At 39.4% G+C, this 25,643-nt stretch overlaps 1 protein-coding gene across 1 annotated transcript in view; it reads right to left on the bottom strand.

Moving 5' to 3' along the window:
* The window catches only part of nt5dc1 (5'-nucleotidase domain containing 1), a 423,262-nt gene that overhangs the window by 377,242 nt on the left and 20,377 nt on the right, over window positions 1-25,643 (bottom strand). The window contains exons 5-6 of the mRNA XM_052024297.1: window positions 22,786-22,865; window positions 7,129-7,210 (exon numbers count right to left, since the gene is read on the bottom strand). Of these exons, the coding sequence (XP_051880257.1) occupies window positions 7,129-7,210; window positions 22,786-22,865 (162 nt within the window). The remainder of the gene's footprint in view (window positions 1-7,128; window positions 7,211-22,785; window positions 22,866-25,643) is intronic.

Below are 25,643 nucleotides of genomic sequence, written 5' to 3' on the forward strand. Positions count from 1 at the left end.
GTTAGTTTTTCTATTCCAGTGGCATCAATTATTACAGTTTAATAGCTGCCTTTTAAAGATGATGAGCTCGATTTTACCACTTCATTCATTTCACTACAGATAATTAAAACCAAAAGGAATTTTTATTTGCGGCTGACTGAACACATATTAAGAGCAAAGAAGGCCAACTTTTCTGCAGCAGGCCAACAGTTAGATGTGCCCATGCACTCTCACAGCTCAGATTTTTGCTCATACAATCCCTGAACATATAAATTAATAACACTGAAGTTTGGGAATTGGAGAAATGAGGACTTCAGCAAACAAGGTGAACAACTGGGCACTTTTTTAGTGTTAGATTGTTATTGTTTATTCATTTTACAACATGTGCCAAGGCCAGCAGTTATTTGCCATGCTTAGCTGTCCTTAAGAAGGAGGTGGTGAGCCACCTCCTTGAACCATTGCAGTTCTTCTGGTGAAGTCGCTCCACAATGCTGTTTGGTAGGGAGTCTTCCCATGCACCTGCTGCCCTTGTCCTTCTTCATGATAGAGGTTGTTGGTTTGGAAACTATTGTCACACTAGTTTAAGCAGTTTGTAGATCACACACATTGCAGGCATGGTGCACTGAAGATGGAGGGAATAAATGTTTAGGACGATGGACAGGGTGCCAATCAAGCACCCTACTTTGTCCTGGTGTTAAATTTCTTGAGCGCTTTAGGAGATATACTGATCCAAGCATGTAGTGAATATTATAGCACTCCCCTGATGGTGCCTTGTATTTGCTGGAAAGGCTTTAGGGTGTCAGGCAAATCACCCACTGCAGTATAGCTGGCATCTGATCTGTTCTTATAACCAAAGTATTAATATGGATGGTCCAGTTGAGTTTCTGGTCAAGAGATGTTGATGGTAGGTACTCTGCAAAAGTAACATCATTGAACATCAAGCATGGTTGGATAGACTCTCTCTTGTTGGAGGTGGTCACTGGCAGGCATTTTTTTGTGGCACAAATACTCCTTGTCTTACACCCTAATGCCCATGCCTGAATGTTGTCCAAGTCTTGCTCCAAGCAGGTGTCATCTGAGGAGTTATGAATTGAATTGAACATTGTACAATCATGAGCAAACATCGCCACTTCTGACTTCATAATGGAAGGTAGTTCATTGATGAAGCAGCTTAAAATAGTTGGGCCTAAGACACTAACAAATAAAAACACACTCCTGTCACTGGGGTGATTGGGAAGTAAAGAGGACAAAGGAGTACTGAGTAAGTATATTAATTTATGTTGAACTTGATACAGGAAGAGATAGAGAGCGAAGAGGTGGGAACTGTGGCCATGTGAGAGATAGAAGGAGACAGGCACAGACAGAGATGGGCAGAGGGAGATATTGCTTGGACTATTAATGTCAAAACTATACTATAACTGAGTATAGTTGTTGCCTAGCATGCAAATGAGGCAACTTCACATTCTTCAAAACTAACAGCAATAGTGTAACTCACTCTTTAGCAATATAATGAATCTTCTCCTTGCCCAAGTCAGTGTAAACATTAATAATTGATAAGTAATAGTATTATTAGTCTTCTCATTATTTTGATAGTAAAACCTGCCCTATTATTTTAGTACAAAGTATACAGAAAGTGGCAGCTCTTTGTTTATTTAACAGGTCTGAATATGCTCACATCATATTCCTTTTGCTGCTATTTTTACAGAATATTAACCAATTTTTTTAAACAATGCCGTCACACTTTGGGACAAGCGACCATAAAAAGATAGGACTGGTCCTCAAGTTCTAAATTGGGGGAAGGCTAATTTTGATGGCATTTTTCTACCACTATTTTTGCCAATAGCAAGATAAATGAAATTATTCCATTTTTATACAAATGTCACAATTCAGTGTAGCCAAAGTATAGGCAAAATATTTAAGTAACCAAATTACAGTTGGAAATTTGCACAAAATAACTGCCACTTTCCTCCTCATAACAATTATTGTTTCTCAATGTGATTAATTGCGCTTATGATGTTTTGAGGTATTTAAGACAGAAGAAATACAGAAAAAGTGTCCGCCTTCCTGAAATTGTACTCTTTGATTGTGTTTAAATTTGGGTCAAATTAAATGGGAATGCTGCAAATCCAGATTAAATTTAATGTAGTCATTTAAGTATTCAATGTCTGAAAAACTTACATTGACAAAGTTTTAATAATTTCAAAGTTTAATATTGCTAAATAATCAGAAGATATCTTACTTTTTAAGAACCTATTGATATTGCCTACTAGAATTAAACTTCTATAGCAGATAAGCATCACTCAAGCTCAGGCAGCTTTAAGTCCCAACCTATAAAGAGTAAAGCTCATGTCCCAGAGAAAGCTGTATAGTAATGTGGATGCAGCAGTTACTAATTAAGATGCTTAGAATTCAGTAATTTCTTTCCTGATCAAATAGTGATCCAAATGAACCTGACAGCAAACAGGAATCAGACAAAATCAGACATAGCTGACTTTGTGGAAATTAGTAACAAAGCAAAAACTTTAAACGCTGCATGCAAAGATGGAATAGCTTTCCCAGCTTATGCCATGTTTCTTGGTTACATTCTTTCTCAATTAATTTCCAGAAAAAAATAATATGCTAGAAAGCATAATCTCCAGGGACTATGTGAGCAGAAATAGTCTCAGAAGACATTAAAGAACAATGCTTACGAATAAAATAAGGAAACAAAAGAAGCAGTGCTTTCATTTTACACTGATCTTTGTGCTGAAAATAATGTTATAAATTTAGAAAAGCTTCTTGATGTGTGTCTGCAGTCTGCTCTTTAGGCCATTCCAAGACTTCTGGATCCACTTTCTGAACCAAAACACTATTTTAATATCTTTACTCAATTATGAATGCCATGTTATTTGACACTTGATATTTGTTTACTGTGGTTGCCAGTTTGGCTAAAAATACCTGAAGTTCACCAAGCAATAGCCAAAAGGAGTATCAATTAGTGATCATGCAATATCAATGATAAGTAGATGTGGTGTAGTTACAAAGTAGGTGGAGTTACGTGACAAACAGGCTGGTTGCTTTGTCTAAAAATAATAAATTTGAAGCACTGCTGGGTGTAGACATGAGCAAGTAATTTGTGCCTTGAATAATCTTGGCAGAATTCAACTCATCAATAAACATTAACAAATGCTGATTTCACTTTGCACTTATAGATCAATATACAAACATTTTCATTGTTACTAATCAAAGTTCATTAGTGTGAAAAAAGCAAAACAAGAGCATCAGATATTTAATTTTCTGGCTAGAACTGCTTTGTCCAATGTGGAATTGTGAATAATTAATTCTGTGCGTCCTTCTGGTGTACAGTGAAGGATGCTGACAATTAAGGTTGAAAAACCACACAACAAGAACCAACTGCAGTGATACATTTCCTGTTGTTGCTGTGGACCCTAATTTTGTGCAATCCTGAAATTTCAAATCAATAGAAATCAATATAAGTACCTGAAAATAAACACGATTATTATTTATGGAAGTTATTAAAAAATAACCATTAAATTCTGCCAAGCAATGTCTTATATCAATTCAAGACAAAGCAAGTTAGCGCTAAATCTGATAAACTTCCTCGATTGTAAAAATAGATCTTCCCAGTTTCTTGTGTGTCAGCTTCAACTTCAATGGGAACACTTGCTTTTCTCCACCAATTCTGCAATTTTCAATTCTTTTATGCTTACTTAGGCAAGACATACATCTGAGGGCTTCACCTACACTTATGTCACATGTGCTGCTTTAGGCTCACTAAGATTTGAGAAAAGTATAGCAGCTATATTGATTGTTTTACACTTTAAAAGAAATGATCAATAAATAACGACCATGTTCAGAATCAGATTTATTATCACTGACTTGTGTGACATGAAATTTCTTGTTTTGCAGCAGCAATGCAGTGCAAAGACATAAATTTACTATAAATTACAAAAATAAGTAGGAAATACTACAAAAAAAAGGAACAACAAGCTAGTGTTCATGGACTATTCAGAAATCTGATGGTGGAAGGAAGCTGTTTCTAAATCGCTGAGTGTGGTTCTTCACGCTGCTGTATCTCCTCTCCAATGGTAGTTACGAAGAGAGGGTATGTCACGGATGGTAAGGGTCCTGAGTGATAGATACCACATTCTTAAGGCATTGCCTCTTGAAGCTGTCCTTGATGGTGGGGAAGGTTGTGCCCGTCATGGAGCTGGCTGAGTCTACAACCCCCTGCAGCCTCTTGCGATCCTGTGCATTGAAGCCTCTATACAGGCTGTGATGCAACCAGTCAGAATGCTCTCCACCATACATCTATAGAAATTTATAAGAGTCTTTGGTGACATACCAAATCTCCTCAAACTCCTAATGAAATAGAGCTGCTGGTGTGCCTTCTTTGTGACTGCATCAATGTGTTGGGCCCAAGATAGATCCTAAGATGTTGATGCCCAGGAACTTGAAGCTTTCCACCACTGACCACTCAATGAGGACTGGCGTGTGTTCTCCGACTTCCCCTTCCCAAAGTCCATAGTCAATTCCTTGGTCTTGCTGATATTGAGTGTGAGGTTGTATGGTTGAGACACCACTCAACCAACTGATCTACTTCACTCCTGTATGCCTCCTCATCGCCATCTGAGATTCTACCAATAACAACGGTGTCACCGATGAATTTATAGATGGCATTTGAGCTGTGCTTATCCACACAGTCCTGAGTGTAGAGAGAACAGAGCAGTGGGCTAAGCACGCATCCTTGAGGTGCGCCTTCCCCTGTTCCTTCCTGTTTAATTGTTACTTTAATAAACCTGATACTCATAATTTGTAAATACATCATCTAAAATAAAGAAATGGGCTTTACATCAATTCCAGATAGTAAATTACCATAACAAGTACTTTGTTTGACTCTGAAACAATACGATCTTATCAGAGATTATACACATTCTCCAATGGAAATAAATTTGGATCAACCCAACATTAGATACAATGTGCCTAGAACTAGTAAAACATGTTACTAACTCATTTATTTATATCTCCATTGTTTGTAAAAGTGCTGATTCCGTGCATGAAAGTCAAAGGCCTAGAATTTGTTGCTAGTTCCTCACCAATTTATGGAGCTGTTCGGCAAAACCTGCCTTGAACCATGGTCACTACTCCCAGCAGCTTGTTGAGTTCCTTTACTTTGCAGGTGGCCAGCTGCAGGTGTCTAGAATTATGCATTTTATTGACCTGAATGGAAAGTAAATACTTAACTTTACAGATTTGCCAATGTTAATTTGCTGGAGAGATGTCCTGATCCTAAAATTTGAGCTTACCAATGGTGGCAGGACTTTAGTGCAACATAATCACCCAAAGGTAGGACAAGTCCTGCTTACAAAACAGCTGAATAAAACTAACATCCCATTAAACCACTGCCAAGCTAGTTGACAATTATGTCAAAAACTTCAAAAGGTTCTAAATGATATTTGGAAAAAAAAATTTTTAAAAGATTCAAAGATAAAACTATAAATGTAACAATGTTTAAAGTTTTAAATAAAACAACCATTTAACTACTCACAAATAATTTAAAATATAAAATTAATTTACAGTTACTTAACTTTGCCCCTTGTCTTTCCTCTTTATTGGAACAAATGGACTCAACGTTCCTGTGCCAGGTCTAATCTGGTAAACCCTGGGGAACTGCAACATTCGCTCTCTATCACAGGGCTCCATGGACAAAACCACTGCAAAGTACAGCCAACAAGTTCAAGACTTCAGTATTCATGTGGAAACCACAAACTGTGCAATTTGCACAGGGGAATGCCAGCATTCCCTAACAAGTTCCAGTACATTGGGAACTAAAGCAATGTGGTGGGGCCCAACATGGGTAAATATTTTACATTTAAAAGAGAATCAAATGTACTAATTTTCATATATACTCATCTCTTCCTCAAAATTTCCTCCTTCTGAAAGCTAGTTATTCATAATGTTTGGACAGGATAATTAAGTAAAGGGATGTGATTTTGTCTAATGTATTAAATATTTGACCTCATTCACAAACAATGCTCAGCAATTTCCTACCACAACCAAAACAGTGCTCTGAACAGCCAGTGTCATGGATAATGTCAAACCTTTTTTTTTAATGGTTCGATATATTATGACATAATAATGTGTTCAACCATATTTACACACAAGGTCACAAAGTAAGAAATTCAAACCTAAAAACAAACACAGTATGCTTAAGCAGCAAATCTGGGCATTTCAGGGTTGAATTTCCCTGGGAGGCTATAATCATGAAGGTCTACCCAATCTGCTCATTCTATTTACAATCAAATAATTTTATTTAAAAAAAATGAAAGCAAATAGAAATCAGCCAAAGGAAACTACTGAACTCAGTCCAATGATGAAATTCAGGATTCAAAGTCTTTCAACTATCATTCATGCACAAGATACTGCATACTTCACCACATGCAATCACAAAAATGTGTCAATTTTACAGAAGCATATACTGAGGTGTCAAAAAAACAGCCAGCCCAGAAAAGACAACAAATTAAAAAATGCACTTAAAATTTTCAATTTAAGAACAGAAAATTGTTTATTGTTTATCTAAAATTCAATTATAAAGAGCCAAAATACAATCAAACGCAGGGACTGGAAGACAACATAGGACAGACAGAAAAGTCAGATATAATGCAAGGGAATAAATCATTTGCACATGAACGTCTTCAATCTATCAAGTGAAAAGTAAGTGCTGCACCACAATTAACAGGAATTCCACCATTGTGTTACATTGGATCACTCATAATAGTCCAAAAGTTCAAACTATTCCTTCTTAAATTTCATAATTCAGTATTTTTGCAGATGACTTGTAACTTGATTGACCCGTACATAGTAAATATCTATACAACAGCACATGATTTGATGCAAATAGGACATAAAGTGTCTTTCACAAAATATGTCAAATACATTATTATTTTCAAAACTGGTCCTGAAAAGAAGATCCAATCGTAAGAAAATATCAAACAGCCACAATAGTCAAACTTCAAATGGCCTACAAGCAGTAATTCTCCAATAAAGATTCCCAGTATGAAATTCTACTGAAGGATTGACACCTCAAAGTGCTAATTACCATAACATTTGTGTAAAAATGTGTATTATGGAGAGGAAATAATGCCTTACCTTTGAAGGCAGATGCTTTGTAATTGTATTCTATGGAAGCAATAACATCCTTCCAGAACTCATATTTCTTCACATTTCTATTCTGTGAAAAAGCAATGATTTGAAGGTTTATCAATCTGTTGAATGACTCAAGAAGCTAGTACACATAAGCAGCTAAAATCAAAATAACTATTAAAAAAATGGAGATATGGTCTGAAAGATATAAAGATAGAAATCATTACATTAAGTGATTCCAAAAAATTCAGAAGTTTGAATGGCATGCAAAAGTTTGGGCACCCCAGTCAAAATTTCTGTTACTGTGAATAGTTAAGTGAGTAGAAGATGAACTGATCTCCAAAAGTTATAAAGTTAAAGATGAAACATTCTTTTCAACATTTTAAGCAAGATTAGTGTATTATTTTTGTTTTGTAGAATTTTAGAGTGAAAAAAGGAAAGGAGCACCATGCAAAAGTTTGGGCACCCCAAGAGATTTGAGCTCTCAGATAACTTTTACCAAGGTCTCAGACCTTCATTAACCTGTTAGGGCTATGGCTTGTTCACAGTCAACGTTAGGAAAGGCCAGGTGATGCATATTTCAAAGCTTTATAAACACCCTGACTCCTCAAACCTTGTCCCAACAATCAGCAGCCATGGGCTCCTCTAAGCAGCTGCCTAGCACTCTGAAAATTAAAATAAATGATGCCAACAAAGCAGGAGAAGGCTTTAAGAAGATAGCAAAACGTTTTCAGGTAGCTGTTTCCTCAGTTCATAATGTAATTAAGAAATGGCAGTTAACAGGAATGGTGGAGGTCAAGTTGAGGTCTGGAAGACCAAGAAAACGTTCCGAGAGAACTGCTCGTGGGATTGCTAGAAAGGCAAATCAAAACCCCTGTTTGACAGCAAAAGACCTTCAGGAAGATTTAGCAGACTCTGGAGTGGAGGTGCACTGTTCTACTGTGCAGTGGCACCTGCACAAATATGACCTTCATGGAAGAGTCATCAGAAGAAAACCTTTCCTGCATCCTCACCACAAAATTCAGCGTCAGAAGTTTGCAAAGGGACATCTAAACAAGCCTGATGCATTTTGGAAGCAAGTCCTGTGGACTGACGAAGTTAAAATAGAACTTTTTGGCCACAATGAGCAAAGGTATGTTTGGAGAAAAAAGGGTGCAGAATTTCATGAAAAGAACAACTGTTAAGCACGGGGCTGGATCGATCATGCTTTGGGCTTGTGTTGCAGCCAGTGGCATGGGGAACATTTCACTGGTAGAGGGAAGAATGAATTCAATTAAATACCAGCAAATTCTGGAAGCAAACATCACACCGTCTGTAAAAAAGCTGAAGATGAAAAGAGGATGGCTTTTACAACAGGATAACAATCCTAAACACACCTCAAAATCTACAAGGGACTACCTCAAGAGGTACAAGCTGAAGGTTTTGCCATGGCCCTCACAGTCCCCAGACCTAAACATCATCGAAAATCTCTAGATATCCTCAAGAGAGCAATGCATGCAAGACGGCCCAAGAATCTCACTGAACTAGAAGCCTTTTGCAAGGAAGAATGGGTGAAAATCCCCCAAACAAGAATTGAAAGACTCTTAGCTGGCTACAGGAAACGTTTACAAGCTGTGATACTTGCCAAAGGGGGTGTTACTAAGTACTGACCATGCAGGGTGCCCAAACTTTTGCTTAGAGCCCTTTTCCTTTTGTTATTTTGAAACTGTAAAAGATGGAAATAAAAAAGTAATCTTGCTTAAAATATTAAAGAAATGTGTCATCTTTAACTTTATGCCTTTTGGAAATCAAGTCATCTTTTACTCGCTTAGCTATTCACAGTAACAGAAATTTTGACCAGGGGTGCCCAAACTTTTTCATGCCACTGTACATGTTCCTTGAGCATCCATTACGAAAGATTAGATTAAATCTGTTATAGAGTGAATACGTCCTGTAACAATTTACAAATGTATCAGGCCTACAACGTTTACATGAACCTATCCAATATTAGGCTGGCTGATTCTCCATAATCAGAAATTCTCAAGATAGTGGAAGGCGACAAGTCGAGTGAGATCAAAGCAAATCAATTTATTACAAAAAAACAATATTGGAGAAATTAATGGGACTGAAGACTAATAAATCACTGGGACTTCTTGTCCTTCATCCTAGGGTTTTGAAGGTGGCTATGGAAATAATGGATGCACTGGATGTCATCTTCCAAAATATCAATGATTCTAGTACTGTTCTCACGGATTAGGAGGTAACATAACTCCACTATTCTAAGAGGGAGAGCACAAACACAGAATTATGGACCAGTGAGCCTAATATCAGAAATAGGACAATGCCTTAATTTCCTTTAAGGAAGGGGTAACAGAGGATTTGTAAAATAACAAAAGGATTGGCAGAGTTAACTTGAATTTATGAAAAGAAAATTGTATTTGACAAATCATCAATTTGTAACTAAGAAAATTGATGTGCCAGATGATGTTGGGTGTCAGAAGGCCTTCAACAAAATTCTGTGGAAGAGATTATTAAAAATGAAAGCACACAATGTTGGGAGTAATATACTGGTGTGGACCGTAGAATGGTTTATGGACAGAAAACAGAATAAACAGTTCAAGTCAAGTCGAGTTTATTGCCATATGCACAAGTACACATATGCACAGGTGTAATGAAAAACTTACTTGCAGCAGCATCACAGGCACATAGCATGAGAGACACAACATTCACAAGAAAAACATAAATTAACCATAAATTATACAAAATCATACAAGAAACAACAGAATAAGAACAAAAGCAAACAAAGTCCATCTTGATGCAAAATGGTCATAGCATTGCTATACTGAGGTAGTGTTTAGGGTTGTGCAAGTTAGTTCAAGAACCGAAGGTTGAAGGGAGGTAGCCTTGTGGTGTAGGACTTCAGGCTTCTGTACCTCCTGCCTGACGGTAGCTGCTAGAAGAGGCAGCTTCTTGAGGCAGCAACTGATATAGTTACCACCGATGATCAGGAGGAATGTGCCAATGATGTATTGGGCTGAGTTCACTACTCTCTTTAGCTTGTTGCGTTCCTGCACATTCAAATTGTCGTACCAAACCATGATGCAACCAGTCAGCATACTATCAACAGTACATCCATTGAAATCTGTTGGAGTGTTCGGTGACATGCCAAACCTCCTTAACCTTCTAAGAAAGTAGAGATGCTGGCACAGTTGTGATTGCATCTATGTGCTGAGCGCAGGACAGGTCATTTGATATCTTAACACCCACAAATTTAAAGCTGCTGAGCATCTCCTCCACCGATCCACCAATGTAGACTAGTGCATGTTCACCCTCCTTCCCTTTCTTGAAGTCATCGATCAGTTCTTTAGTTTTACGGATGCTGAGCAAGAGATTGTTGTTGTGGCACCACTTGATCAGACATCCTATCTCACTCACTACCTGTGTTCCATCCAACAACAGTGGTATTGTCAGTGATTTTGTATTTGGTATTGGTGCTTCACCTCACAGTCACGTGTGTATAAAGAGTAGAGAAGGGTGCTAAGCATGGATTGAGGTGCATGTGTGTTGAAGGTCAGTGAGGAGGCGATGTTGTTATTAATCCTCACAGATTAATAATGAGGAAGTCAAGGATCCAGTTGCAGAGTGAGGTACAGAGGCCCAGGCCTTGAACTTGATGAGAAGTTCGGAGGGGATGATTGTGTTGAATGCCAAGCTGAAGTCATTGCACAGCAGCCTGACAAATGTATTCCTGTTGTCCAGGTGCTACAGAGCAGAGTGGAGAGCCAGAGAAATTGCATCCGCTGTTGACCTGCTGTGGCAATGGGCAAAGTGAAGCGGATCCAGGTCATCTCTGAGACAGAAGACGACTCGTGCAATACCAACCTCTTGAAGCACTTCATTACAGTTGATGTAAGTGCTACTGGATGGTAGTCATCAAGGTAGGTCCCCCCACTCTCTTCTTGGGCACCAGTACAATAGAATGCATTTTTGAAGCAGGTAGGAACCATTGGGATTTGGTGACTATTGGGGTGCCACATAGATCAGTGCTAAGGACCCAACTGTTCACCATCTATATCAAGTATAATATATCCAAACTCAGGGACAGCATGGACTCTGAGGAGAATGCAGGGACACTTCAGGGGGTTATAGGCAGGCTACAGGAATGAGCTATAATAAAGCAGATGGAATACAATTTGGAAAAAGACATTTTGGTTAAAAAAAAGAATGGGAAGGTGTGGAGTATGTTCTAAAAGAGTGATTGAAAGCTACCGGTGTTCAAAAAGTATCTGGCCTGGATGATGGCTTTGGCTGTGTCCTTAAGATCCTGCACAGATCAGCTGGCAGTGGGATTTGCAGATATTATTAACCTCTCCCTGATTCAATCTGAGGTTCCCACCTGCTTTAAGGCAGCCACTATCATTCCAGTACCTAAGAAAAACAAGGTAACGTGTCTTAATGACTACCGCCCAGTGGCTCTGACATCCACCATCATGAAGTGCTTCAAGAGGCTGCTCATGGCACATTAACTCCAGCCTCCCAGACAACCTCAACCCACTGCAATTCGCCTACCACCCTAACAGGATTCTCAACACTGGTGCTCCACAAGGCTGTGCCCTCAGCCCCCTACTCTACTCCCTGTACACTCATGACTGTATGGCCAGATTCTGCTCTAACTCCATCTACAAGTTTACAGATGATACCACCATAGTGGGCCATATCTCAAATAACGATGAGTCAGAGCACAGGAAGGAGATAGAGAACCTAGTGACATGGTGCCATGACAATAACCTTCCCCTCAATGTCAGCAAAACAAAAGAGCTGGTTATTGACTTCAGGAAGGGGGACGGTGCACATGCTCTTGTCTATATCAACAATGCTGAGGTTGAGACCTTCAAGTTCCTAGGAGTGAACATCACCAATAGCCTGTCCTGGTCCAACCATGTAGACGCCATGGCCAAGAAAGCTCACCAGCGCTCCACTTCCTCAGGAGAGTATGTGGAATTTACATACTCAATTTGGCATGCCCCTGTTGACCCTCACCAATTTTTATAAATGCACCATAGAAAGTGTCCTCATGCATCATGACTTGGTATGGCAACTGCTCTGCCTGCAACCGCAAGAGACTGCAGAGATTTGTGGACACAGCTCAGCACATCACGGAAATCAACCTCCCCTCCATTGACTTTGTTTATACTTCTCACTGCCTCAGTAAAGTAGCCAGCATAATCAAAGACCCACCTACCCCAGACATTCTCTCTTCTCTACTCTCTCATCGGACATAAGATACAAAAGCCTGAAAGCACGTACCACCAGTCTTAAGGTCAGCTTCTATCCGCTGTTATAAGACTATTGAACAGTTCTCCAGTACGATAAAATGGACTCTTGACCTCACAATCTACCTCATTATGATTTTGCACCTTGTTGTCTACCTGCACTGCACTTTCCTTGTAACTGTAACACATTATTCTGCATTCTGTTATTGTTTTACCTTGCACTACCTCAATGCACTGTGTCATGAATGGATCTGTACGAACAGTATGCAAGATAAGTTTTTCACTGCACCTTGGTACGTGACAATAATAAACCAATTTGACTAATTCGATTTGAACTTGACGCTGGTGTCCTTATACTCTACTGAAAATTAATATGTAATTCAGAAAGCAACTAGGAAGTCAAATTTTACACAGGCCTTTACTGTAAGAGGATTTAAGCACTAGAATGGAAATGCTTTGCTTCAATGGAGACAACACCTGGAATACTGGGTACAGGTCTGGTCTCTCTACCTACAGAAGGATTTATTTGCAATTGAAGGAGTGCACTGTTGCCAATTCAATTCAGCACATGATAAGACACCCTAGACAATGACTTTGCCTGATTCCTATATTTTATTAATTGTGATTAGTTCAAACAGCTCAAAGATTCACAAAAAAGACCACCAGCAGCTTTACTTCGTTAAGAGTTTGAGGTGATTTTTTAGGTCACCAAGGACTCTTGCAAATTTCTTTCAATGTACAGCATTCTAACTGGTTGCATCACAGCCTGGTATGGAGGCTCCAATGCATAGTATCACAAGAGGCTGCAGAGGGTTATAGACTCAGCCAGCTCCATCACAGGCACAACTCTCCCCACCATGGAGGACATCTTCAAAAAGGTGGTACCTCAAGGCGGTGGCATCTATCACTAAGGATCCTCACCATCCGGGACATGCCCTCTTCTCGTTACTTCTATCAGGGAGGTACAGGAGCTTGAAGACCCACATGCAATGATTTAGGAACAGCTTCTTCCCCTCTGCTATCATATTTCTGAACCCATGAACATTACTTCGTTATTCCTTTTTCTGCACTATTTATTTATTTTGTAATTTATAGTAAATTTGTCTTTCACTGTACTGCAAAACAATAAATTTCACAACATACAAGTCAGTGATAATAAACAATTCTGAGATTCACTATGTAGTTCAAACAATTACTCATTAATTTCATAACATTTTTAATTACACAACTCTCTAGTTTACTTTCACAACTTCCAAACTTTACTTCTTGTGTTTAGATGAATGTTGCTGGGGTTTGACTTGGCAAAATCTTTTCCAAGTCCCCGACCTAGGGTCGTCTTCTTCTTCTTCAGTGGTTAGTCTCCAGTGTCAGTGCTACTGGTTACCTCAGAAGACACCTTTTTGCATACCTTGCAGACATTGTTTAGTTTTTAAATCGCTAATTATACAGCTAGAAGTCTAGTCCTTATTTATATGAGTATGTGCATCTTTAACCCTTACAAATTCCTGCTGGCACCATTCCACGATTACCTTAACCACCAGTTCCTTAATTATAAGAAAGTCTATTTGTGCCTTTGTATTTCATCAGACTGTCCCTTTCACAAGATGTCAGTTCGAAAAACATCCTCATTTCCTTGTTCTGTTCTCCGGATAGTTCACAGTGCGATACTGCACAGTGGGATGGAAAACTGTTTCAGCTTTGTTCTCATGTGGATACCAACCACATGTCAATTACGTGACCTTCCTTCCCTTGTTTCTTTCTCCTTGGTTCCAAGCATCTTTCTAGTCAGTGGAGTGTCCTGATGGTTTACTTGACATCCCTTCTGGGCTGCTACAGAAGTAAAGGTTCACCAGGTTGATTTCTGGGTGGGCAAGTTTATAGTACAAGCAGTGATTAAACAGACTAGGCCAATATGCTGAAGTTTAGAAGAATGAGAAATGTTTATAGAAATATACAAGGCTATTTAGAAACTTGACAAGTTAAATGAGGAATTGATGATACTCATAAACATCATTCTCAAAATAAGGGACCAGCCATTCAGGACAGAGGTGAGAAGCAATTTCTACTTCCAGAGGACAGCTAATATTTGGAAATCACTACCAAGACTACTGTGCAGACTCAGTTGCTGAACATATTCAAAACGGATTGATAAATTTTTAGATATTAAGGAAATCAAGGCACCTAGGATTAGTGCAAGGAAATGTCAATCGATTAAAGATAAGTCATGAACTCATGGAATGGCAGAGCAGGTACAAAGAGGCAAAACAGCCGACTTCTGTTTCCATTTCTAACGTTCTTGTGTTCAGATAGATGTTAAGAAATTGTTCTCCCAACCTGTAGACCATAAAACCAATATTTTTTTGCACAGTATATTTTTTCTTTCTCTACTTTTCATCACTGTAGTGGGCAGAATCTCAAATAACAATGAGTCGGAGTACAGGAGGGAGATAGAGAGCCCAGCAACGTGATCTCATGAGAACAACCTTTCGCTGCCCCCACAACACTCTACGCAAGATGCATTTCATTGTGTTTCGATATGCATGTGACTAATAAAGATATCTTATCATATCCCTCAATGACAGCAAAATAAAAGAGCTGGTCATTGATTTCAGGAAGGAGGCCTGTGCACATGTTCCTGTTTACCTTCAATGGTGCTGAGGTCAAAAAAGTTGGGAACTTAAAGTTCCTAGGAGTGAACATCACCAATAGCCTTCGTGGACCAACCACATAGACACCATGGCCAAGAAAGCTCACCATGCCTTAGCTTCCTCAGGAGACTAAAGAAATTCAGCATGCCCGTTAACCCTCACCAGTTTTTATAGCTGCACCACAGAAAGCATCTTATCAGGATGCATCACACCTTTGTATGGCAGCTGCTCTGCCTAAGATCGAAGAAGCTGAAGAGAGTTGTCGACACAGCTCAGCACATCATGGAAACACTACTCGCTGCCTTAGTAAAGCAGGCAACATAATCAAAGACCCCACCCTCCCCAGCCAGTCTCTCTTCTCCCCCCTCCCATCAGGCAGAAGATACAAGAGCCTGAAAGCATGAACCACCAGGTTATAAGACGATTGAACAGTGCCCTTGTATGATAAGATGGACTCTTGACCTCACAATCTACCTCATCATGGCCTTGCACCTTATTGTCTCCCTGCACCTTCTCTGTAACTAACACTTTATTCTGCATTATGTTATTGCTTTTCCCTTGTGCTGCCTCAGTGTACTGATGTGATGAAATGATCTGTATGGACGACATGCAAAACAAATTTTAAATTTGTTTAAAATTTTGCGACAATAATAAACCAATTTACCAACCTCCAGCAACAAAACAGTTTGATCCAAACCACCTCAAGTTATTTTTCTCCTCAGTCCATACAAAGAACCAAATGGCTCAAATCACATTTGACCCAGTACACATCTTGTTTGCATCTCTCATGGGATGCCTGCAATCACAGGTCTCTCAATGTCTTGCCAGAAGATGGTGCAAGGTAGGCAATGGAAACACGCTGTCAGAAGACTTCTTCCACAGTTGCATTATGTCCCTGATGATCAGAGACATTAAGAAACAGTGGAAAACACAAATAAATTTAAAGTATTAAAACAATATTAAATAGATTCATTTAAACCATTCCAATTAAAGTTTTCATTAATTAAAATATAATTAAACATACAAACCACTTACACTCAATTATTTTATCCAGCCAGTTAGTGACCTCATTCAAATGAAAGGGGTCATGCTAGAAGCAGCAGCTATGGGTGCTGTGAAGCTGAGGAATCAAGCGCCAAGTGTATTTTGCCCTTGAGCTCAGTGCTCATTACTCAGTGCTGAGCACAGGGGGTGGGGAGTGAAGCAGATCCACGTGCACCTGATTTCTAGCATGTTCTAGTATAACCATCCTACATACTCTCTTGTGACTAGCATAAACAGTTGTTTCCATAAGTATAGCTTATGCACTCAAACCTGTGAGTACACATTTTACTCCCTTAATCATTAACATGTTATGTTCAAGAAGGATAAGCCCTAACATTATCAAACCTGTTGACAAGGGTAATGCTGTTGTTTGGCTACCTGACATCTACTTCAGCAAGGCTAAATCCCAGCCACCTGACATCTCCTTTCAAATGATGATCCCACAATTGATCATCAGACCTTAGTCTCCAGACAATCAATGACCTCGTTTCCTTCAGGAGATTGTTCCTCCACAGCTGCCACCCTCCTGGTCTTCCAACCTCATGCAGTCTGCTTCTGTTTCCTCCACAAGATCCACAAGCAGAATTGTTCTATAAGAGCCATTGTTTCAGCTTGGTCTTGTTCCCTGGACCTTAATTCTTCCTACTTTGGTTCTATTCCTTCCCTTCTTGTCCACCTTCCTCCCACTTACATCCATGACATTTCTAACAACTTCCATCAGTTTGACTTTTTCCAATTTCCTGGTACCAATGGTCCTAGCTTCACATGGTCATTCAGATCACTCTTCAGGTGCTCTTGGTTTCTTCCTTGAACAGAGCCCCAAACAGTTTCCTTCTGAAGCCTAGTTTAAATTGTTCTTACATTGGATTCCATTTAACTCGGTTATATTAATTTTGTTGTCATAAGGACCTGGCCCAAGATACGCCCATCTCTTTGGTGATATGTGGAACAATCCTTGCTTCCATCTTACTCATGTACCCTCTCTCAGCTTTTTCCAGTGCATTGATGACTGTGTTGGTGCTGCTTCCTTCTCTCATTTGGAACATGAATGTTTCATCACCTTTGCCGCCATTTTCCACCTTCTTCTCATTTTCATATAGTTTATCTCCGACTCTTCCCCTCCCTTTCCTGATTTCTCCATCACCATTTCAGAGGACAGATTAGTGACCAATACTCATTATGAGCCAAAACCATTCCCCCACCTTTCCAGGTGAAGCAGTGATTTACTTACAATTTTTCCTAATCGATTATGCTACATTCTGTGCTCACAATGTAGTGTTCTTTACGTTGAAGAAATCAAACTCAATGAATTTTGCTTTGCAGATCACCTCCATCCACTCCCACTTTAACGTCCATCTTTGGCCACTTACATTGGTCTTCACTGGAACAGTGTGTGAGGAACATCTCATCTTCTGACTATGTGCATTATAAAAGACAAAGACATCATTAAACTGGAAAGATTGCAGAGAAGATTTACAAGGATGTTGCCAGGACTCGAGAGCCTGAGATATAGAGAGAGGTTGGGCAGGCTCGGACTTTATTCCTTGGAATGCAGGAGATTGAGCAGTGACCTTATAGAGGTGATAAAATCATGAGGAGTATAGATAAGGTGAATGCACTCAATCTTTTCCCAGGGAAGGGGAAATAAAAACTAGAGGGCATATGTTTAAAGTGAGGGATGAAAAGCTTAAAAGGGACCTGAGGGGGAACTTCTTCACGCAAAGGGTAGTGCATATATGGAACAAACTGCCTTGAGAAAGTGATCGAGGCAGGTACAATAACAAAATTTAAAAGATATTTGGATACGTACATGGATAGGAAGGGTTCAGAGAGATATCAGCCAAAGGCAGGCAATGGAGCTAGCTTGGTGGGCACCCTGGTTGGCATGGACAAGTTGGGCCAAAGGGCCTGTTTCCATGCTGTACTACTCTATGACTCTATGGTTATATCCCTCAAGACTCAATACTGAATTCAGTAATTTCAGATAACTGGTCCTTGCTAACAATTCTGATGAAAGGTTATCAATATTTACCTTGAACTCCATTTTTTTTTCCTCCACACAGTTGCCCGATCTGCTGAGTATTTCCAGCATTCTTTCTTGTTTCAAGATTTCAGGAGTTGTCTTTTGCATCCAGCACTTTTTTTCATTCCACTGCTCTCATTCATCTCTTTCTATCTACATCTCTTCCAAGCAAATCAACTGAAATGAACAAACCTTCACTACCCTCTCTAGAACCACCACTATGCAAGTCTCTCTCGGTGCCAATCCTCACAGACATGCCCTTTGTGTTCCCTCCATTTCAACCCACCTTCTCTGCAACTTAAAACACATTTAGCTTCTAACTTCTCCAAGTTCTGATGAAATATCATCACCCTCAAACAATAATTCCAAATCTCTCTCCATAGATCTTACATAACAAAATGACCATTTGTAGCATTTTGTAATTTATTTTTAAAGTTCTGGCATATACAGTTTTTTTTTGCTTTGAGAATACCACATTCTTCCCATTGTGTAGAGCAAATATTATGACCTTTATAGAAAGGGGAATTGAGAAGTAAACTGACCCAATGAATCCTGGATGAAAACCAACAAACTGATGGATTTTGTATGAGTTCTTTGAATAAACATAATACAATTTTCACAACAAGATATGTATATTTTCTGAACATTTTTGGCCACAGAAAACATGGAACTGGCTACTTGTTTGGTTCTATCTTTCAAGCCTCTTTTACAGGGTGTACATGGTGTGGCCTGGATTTTGTTTCTCTTTCAGGCTCGGTCACACCTGCTGATGCGAGTCTGTTTGTCTGCGTCTGTGTAAATGGCTATAGTCCCATTGGGGAACCATTCCTTTTGCCCTCTAAATACATTCTGACAACTAACCTAATCTCTAAATCAAAATCTAGGACAGACCATACCTTGGGAAAAGAGGTGGTAAACACTTCAATAATCTAACTTCTTTGTCACCAAGTGGCTCAAATTTTGTGTTCATTAAATCAGTGGAATAGTGAAGGAGATAAAACTGGGTAATAATACAAAAGAAACTATCGCAACAAGAATTAACTATATGGGAATGCACATCAAACTTATAAAAAGTGTCCTTCCTGCAAAACCAATTGCATCATGACATTGGACATTGCATGTTACAGTATCCATTAAAAATTAGTCCACCAACCAATGGCAGTTATACTACTTGAGGTTTTTACAGTGTTATGTTAGATTACATTGAAGAGACCCTCTTCCACAGCATGCACACAATTTATAGAGTTAGTCCAAATGTACTTGGGAAATTAATTGATAACTAGACAAATACACATTTTCAAATGACCCACGTATTTTCCCATTTGCAACTGAACTTTCCAAAATAATTTTGCCCACACAATCCAGGCAAGTTGCAATTGTCCCACAACAAAAGGCTTGCATAATGATGCCTAGCTTCCATTTTGTACGCAATAATTTCAAACATACTCAAGTCTATTGTACAGTTTTACCTTTCTTAAAACAAACTCATGGGAATTGACCTACAAACCCATGAGGTGGAGAAAGTAGGAAACTTGAATCCCACCTGGAGGCAGCCAAGAACTTAGGCCTGTGTCTCATTACAGCAACATTGCACTCAATTGCATTACCTCTTTCAATTCTGTAGGACAGCAGATATTACATGCACGTGCCAATATTAATGTACAAATCTCTAAACCACATCTGGATTCCTGCATTCTGTTCTGGGCATTATGCTTCAAGAAGAACACATTATCCTTGAAGGCTATGCAGTGCAGATTCATCAGAATATCTGAATTAGAATTAGAAGATTAAATTATAATGATTGCACTAATTGCATAGAATAGGTAAACCACTATTCCCTAAACCACTATTCACACTAGTGAAAATAAGACATTTAAGATGAGCAAAGATAGGTAGAGATTTCTCAAGGACAGCGGGAATCTGGAATTCACCCCATCAAAAAGATGCTGAAACCAATGGATTATTTTTATGCAACGATATTAAGGACAACAAAAACATACAGATCAGCCCTTATGTCCTTGGGTAATCAGACAGGCTGTGGACATTGAATACTCTACTCTTGCCCATGTGATCACACCTCCAGAATGTGGGAAAAGTTTATGACGTTGCTCCATTTTGCTGTACTTAAGTTGGTAGACATAACTTCTTCAGAATTTCCATTTTTCAACTATCACACCATAATGACATTAGTAATATACCTTCTATCTACACTGCAGCTACACTAGAGAAAAAAAATAATCAACCTACTCTCTGCACCTGTGTTTCTGTGTCCTTATGGAATGCCAAGTTGAAAAAGAATTGATATAGGCTTCAATTCTGCCATATTTTCTTCATACAATTTATTACATCATTTTACTTTTTTCCATCTTTGGTGTCAATGCTAGTGATATCTCTGTTATAAGAAGGGAAAGAAAATCTGGTGAATGTTATTTCCAGACAATGTTTTGTCAGCCTTACTGTGGTTGGCTTTAGAGTAGTAGATGTGGGATTAAATCATATAACTGTTCTCCTAGTCAAAAGACAGCAAGGACTAGAGAGGAGAGAAAAATACAGGGGGAAATAATTACATGCTGTATGTATTACACAGAAAAACACAAATTTGAACTGGGTGGCAATTATTTGAAAGAACCATTATTTTACATATTATTCTGGAGTTATGGAATTATATGGATATATAATTAAAACAAGAACTAATGTTCAGAAATTCAACTTCCACTGACACTTTTTGTTTTCTGACAATTCGTGGGTTGCTCCAATCAATTCAACAGCATAACAATATTTTTTTATATAATGAAAACCATTGGTTAATGGAATCCTCAACATCACAATGTGGTTAAAAGTCATTTCCCCTTATTTTTTGTTTTGTACTCTACAGTGTACGCTTGCAAGAAAACGTCTCCTCTTGAACTAAACAAGTCATGGAAATCCATTTATGGAAACAAATACACAGTAACACCATTTGAAATATATTTATGGAATATGTACAATATATGAATTTATGAATATATATATTTGAAAACATTGAAATTAGTAAAACATAACAGCTTGTCTTTAACAAATAAATTACTGTGTTCTAAATTCCGTAAATGAGAACGCTCACAGTATCAAGTTAAATCTAACATAAACGCTCATAACAGAGAACAAGGATTAAAATAGCATTACTGCATTTCAATGGCGTTAAAACAGAATTGTCATCCTAATATCTTTTCTTTAAAAATTCCATAAAGAGAGCAATTGAAAAATCTCTAAACTGTATTGACTTGTTTGCCTGTGTAGCCTTGTTACACGATGTTGGTTTTAGCATCTGCTACCGTTTTGATTGATCATAAATTCATACAACTGCAGCATTTAGCCCATCAGTTGCCATCCCAGCAGCCAGCTCTTAAAACATCACCATTAGCAATACCCTTCCAGCCATAATGGAGTGGTGCTGCATTTTGGGGAATTGTGAGAGAGAGTGTTCCCAGGCAGTCAAAAGGACCAGTAAAGGCTGTTAAAGAACAGTACCCACAGGAGGAATGTTCTTGGTGTAGGGGGCCACAGATACCATCCAGTGTTGCCTGGGAGGTCTCTGCGTGTAATTTCTAAATGCCTGTAATAGTACATCCAAGAATGCAGCAGATCCCCATGCCTGTAGTGTCAGTTTCTCTGGAATAAAGGAAATATAGGTGAAGTCTTCTCTCCAAGTATGGAGTTTGGGTGATCTCGTTAATGCAGGAAACAGCAGCAAACTGAAAATCAGCAGAGCTTGGCAGCAGTAGCCTGAACTGACAAGACTAGGAGGCTGACGGTGCCCTTGACCTTGATCTCAACAAGCAAAGCAATCATAGCATTGTGCAAGCTTCTGTTATGAAATTGCAGGAAGACAAAGAATTCAGTTGTGGTCTTTTAAATGATATGGATAAAGGAGAAATAGTTAGTAAAAGTTGGTAGTTTTGCAATTAAAGATGACCTGCTATTTTTCAGAAGAGCAAAGTTGAAAATAACACAAAACATAGTGAGTGTTGTCCATTATTTACATTATTTGGAGGAGTTTTAAACTGGAAATAGAGGTGCTCCCCAGATAAAAGCCCTGTCAAATAAGCAAGGGTTGAAATTCCCAATGGGCACCAAGGCATCCAGAAATGTGTACAATATTTTTCTTCTTCAAGCTGGTCATTTTTATTTCAGTCAGAGTTATGCAAAGCAATTTCCAGCCATTATTTAGGTAAAGATTAGAAAAAGAAGTTAAACCTTCCAGTTTTAATTTCTGAAAACCTAGACAAGATGTGTAATTTCAACTCTCGTTTCAAAATGACCTATTGACATTAACTCTTTGATAATAAAATTTGAAGACACATAACACTAATTGTCTTGACTTGTTCAGTACTTTTTTGTTGAAGAATTTCGATACTTATGTCTTTTGTTTACATCCCAAATTTAAAAATTGTTTATAGGAAAAAGATGATAAACTGTTATTTTAAAGATTATTTCTGAAGTCGAGTTTATTTTGAAGCTGTAATAGTAATTAAACAAACCATTACAGCATATAATACTCCTTCATGTAAAACATGCAGCTCTTCTAGGATCAAAATTGGAATAAATAATTTAATTTACAGTAAACAACCAGACTGTATGAATAGCCCTTACTGTAGTGTAATTTGTATGATTCAATGAGGAAAAAACAAAAAGTCAAATAACTTAAAGTCTTTCTCACCTGATCTAATAGATCCACTACCCGTGCACACAGCAAAGCTCCTGGTAGGTCAAAATAATTGTCATAGAAATGATATTTGCCTGACAAAGAGGAGGAAACAGATCAATCAAAATCTCTAAGATTACATAGAACATAACAGCACAGTACTGGCCCTTCAGCCCACAATGTTGTGCTGAACTATATGAACCCCTCCTCCATGATCAACCTAACCCTTCCCTCCTGCACAGCCCATAACACTCCATTTTTCTTACTTCCATATGACTATTAAGAGTCTTTTAAATGTCCCCATTGTATCAGCCTCTACAACCACCCCAGGCAGTGCAGTCCAGGCACCCACCACTCTCTGTGTAAAGAACCTACCTCCGACATTTTCCCTGAACATTCCTCCTCTGACCTTAAACTGATGTCCTCTGGTATTGGCTATTGCCACCCTGGGGAAATGGTCCTGGCTGTCCACTCTATCTATGCCCCTCATAGTCTTACACACCTCGATCAAGTCGCCTCTCATCCTGCGTCACTCCAAAGAGAAAAGCCCTAGCTCCCTCAACCTTTCCTCATAAGACATGTTCTCTAATCCAGGCAGCATCCTGGTAAATCCCCTCTGCACCCTCTCTAAAGCTTCCACATCCCTCCTATAATGAGATGACCAGAACTAAACACAATACTCTACGTGTGGTCTAACCAGGGTTTTATAGAGCTACACCATTACCTCGCAGCTCTTGAACTCAATCCCCTGACTAATGAAGGCCAGCACACAATATGCCTTCTTAACCACCCTATCAACTTGCATGGCAACTTTGAGGGATCTATGGACTTGGACCCCAAGATCCCTATGTTCCTGCACACTGCTCAGAATCCTGCCATTAACCTGGTACTCCACCTGCATGTTTGTTCTTCCAAAGTGTATCACTTCACACTTTTCTGGAATGAACTTCATCTGCGACTTCGCCACCCAACTCTGCATCCTGTCTATATCCTGTTGTAACCTACAACAACCTTCTGCACTATCCACAACACCTCCAACCTTTGTGTCATCTGCAAACTTACTAATCCATCCCTTCACATCCTCATCCAAGTCATTTATAAAAATCACAAAGAGTAGGGGTCCCAGAACAGATTCTGCGGAACACCACTAGTCACCGACCTCTAGGCAGAATATTCTCTATCTACTAAAACACTCTGCCTTCTGTGGGCAAGCCAATTCCCAATCCACACAGCCAAGTGTCCATGGATCCCATGCCTCATGACTTTCTGGATGAGCATACCACGGGCAACCTTGCCAAATGCTTTACTAAAGTCCATATACATCACATCCACCGCTTTACCTTCATCTCTTTGTTTTGTCACCTCCTTGAAAAACTCAATTAGGCTCGTGTGGCACAACCTGCCCCTCACAAAGCCATGCTGACTATCCCTAATAAGTCTATGCTTCTCCAAATGCTTGTAAGTCCTGTCCCTAAGAATCCCCTCCAATAGCTTGCGCACCACTGACATAAGATTCACTGGTCTATAATTCCCAGGATTATTCCTATTACTTTCTTGAACAAGGGAATAACATTAGCCATCCTCCAATCCTCTGGTACCACTCCTGTGACCAGGGAGGATGCAAGCATCGTCAACGCCTCAGCAATCTCTTCCCTCGCTTCCCGTAGTAACCTGAGGTATATCCCGTCTGGTCCTGGGGACTTAGTTAACCTAATGTTTTTCAGAAGCTCCAACACTACCTCTTTCTAACCTCAACTTGCTCCAGCACGTTTGTTCTGTGCTGACTTCACATTCATCAAAATTCCTCTCCCTAGCGAACACTGAAGCAAAGTATTCATTAAGGACCTCCCTTATTTCCTCTGCCTCCAGGCACGTTTCCCCCTTTATCCCTGAGCGGTCCTACCCTCACTCTAGTCATCCTCCCGTTCCTCATGTACGTGTAGAATGCCTTGGGGTTTTCCTTAATTCTACTTGCCAAGGCCTGCTCATGTCCCTTTCTATCTCTCCTAAATCCCTTCTTAAACTCCTTCCTGGCTACCTTATAATTCTCAAGAGCCTTGCCTGATTTTTGCTTCCTAAAACTTAAGTATGCTTCCTTATTCTTCTTGAATAAATATTTCACCACTCTTGTCAACAATGGTTCCTTTACCCAACCATCCTTTCCCTGTCTCAGTGGGACAAACCCATCCAGAACCCCATGCAAGTGTTCCCTAAACATCCTCTCCATTTCTTCTGTGCTTTTTCCCGAAAACATGTGTTCACAATTTACACTCCCAAGATCCTTCCTCATACCATCGTAATTAGCCCTCCCCCAATTAAAAACTTTCCCATATCGTCTGCTCCTATCCCTATCCATGGCTATGTGAAAGGTCAGGGAGTGTGGTCACCATCTCTGAAATGGTCGCCCACTGAGAGGTCTGTCACCTGACCAGGCTCATTGCCTAGTACTAGATCCAGTATGGCCTCTCCTCTAGTCGGCCTGTCTACATACTGTGTCAGGAATCCTTCCTGGACACACCTAACAAATTCTGCCCCATCTGAACCTTTTGCACTAAGGAGATGCCAATCAATATTAGGGAAGTTGAAGTCTCCCATGACAACAACCCTGTTATTTTTGCACCTTTCCAAAATCTGCCTTCTTATCTGCTCCTTGGTGTCCTGGTGGCTATTGGGGGACCTATAGAATACTCCCAATAGAGTGATTGCTCCCTTCCTGTTTCTAACTTCCACCCACACTGACTCAGTGGACGATCCCTCCACAACGTCCTCCCTTTCTGCAGTTGTGATACTATCCCTGATTAGCAATGCCACTTCCCCCCCCCCCCCCCACCCTTTTACCTTCTTCCCTATCCCTTTTGAAACAATTAAACCCT

This window comes from Pristis pectinata, chromosome 10 (assembly GCF_009764475.1).
Source record: "Pristis pectinata isolate sPriPec2 chromosome 10, sPriPec2.1.pri, whole genome shotgun sequence".
NCBI classification, from domain to species: Eukaryota; Metazoa; Chordata; class Chondrichthyes; order Rhinopristiformes; family Pristidae; genus Pristis; species Pristis pectinata.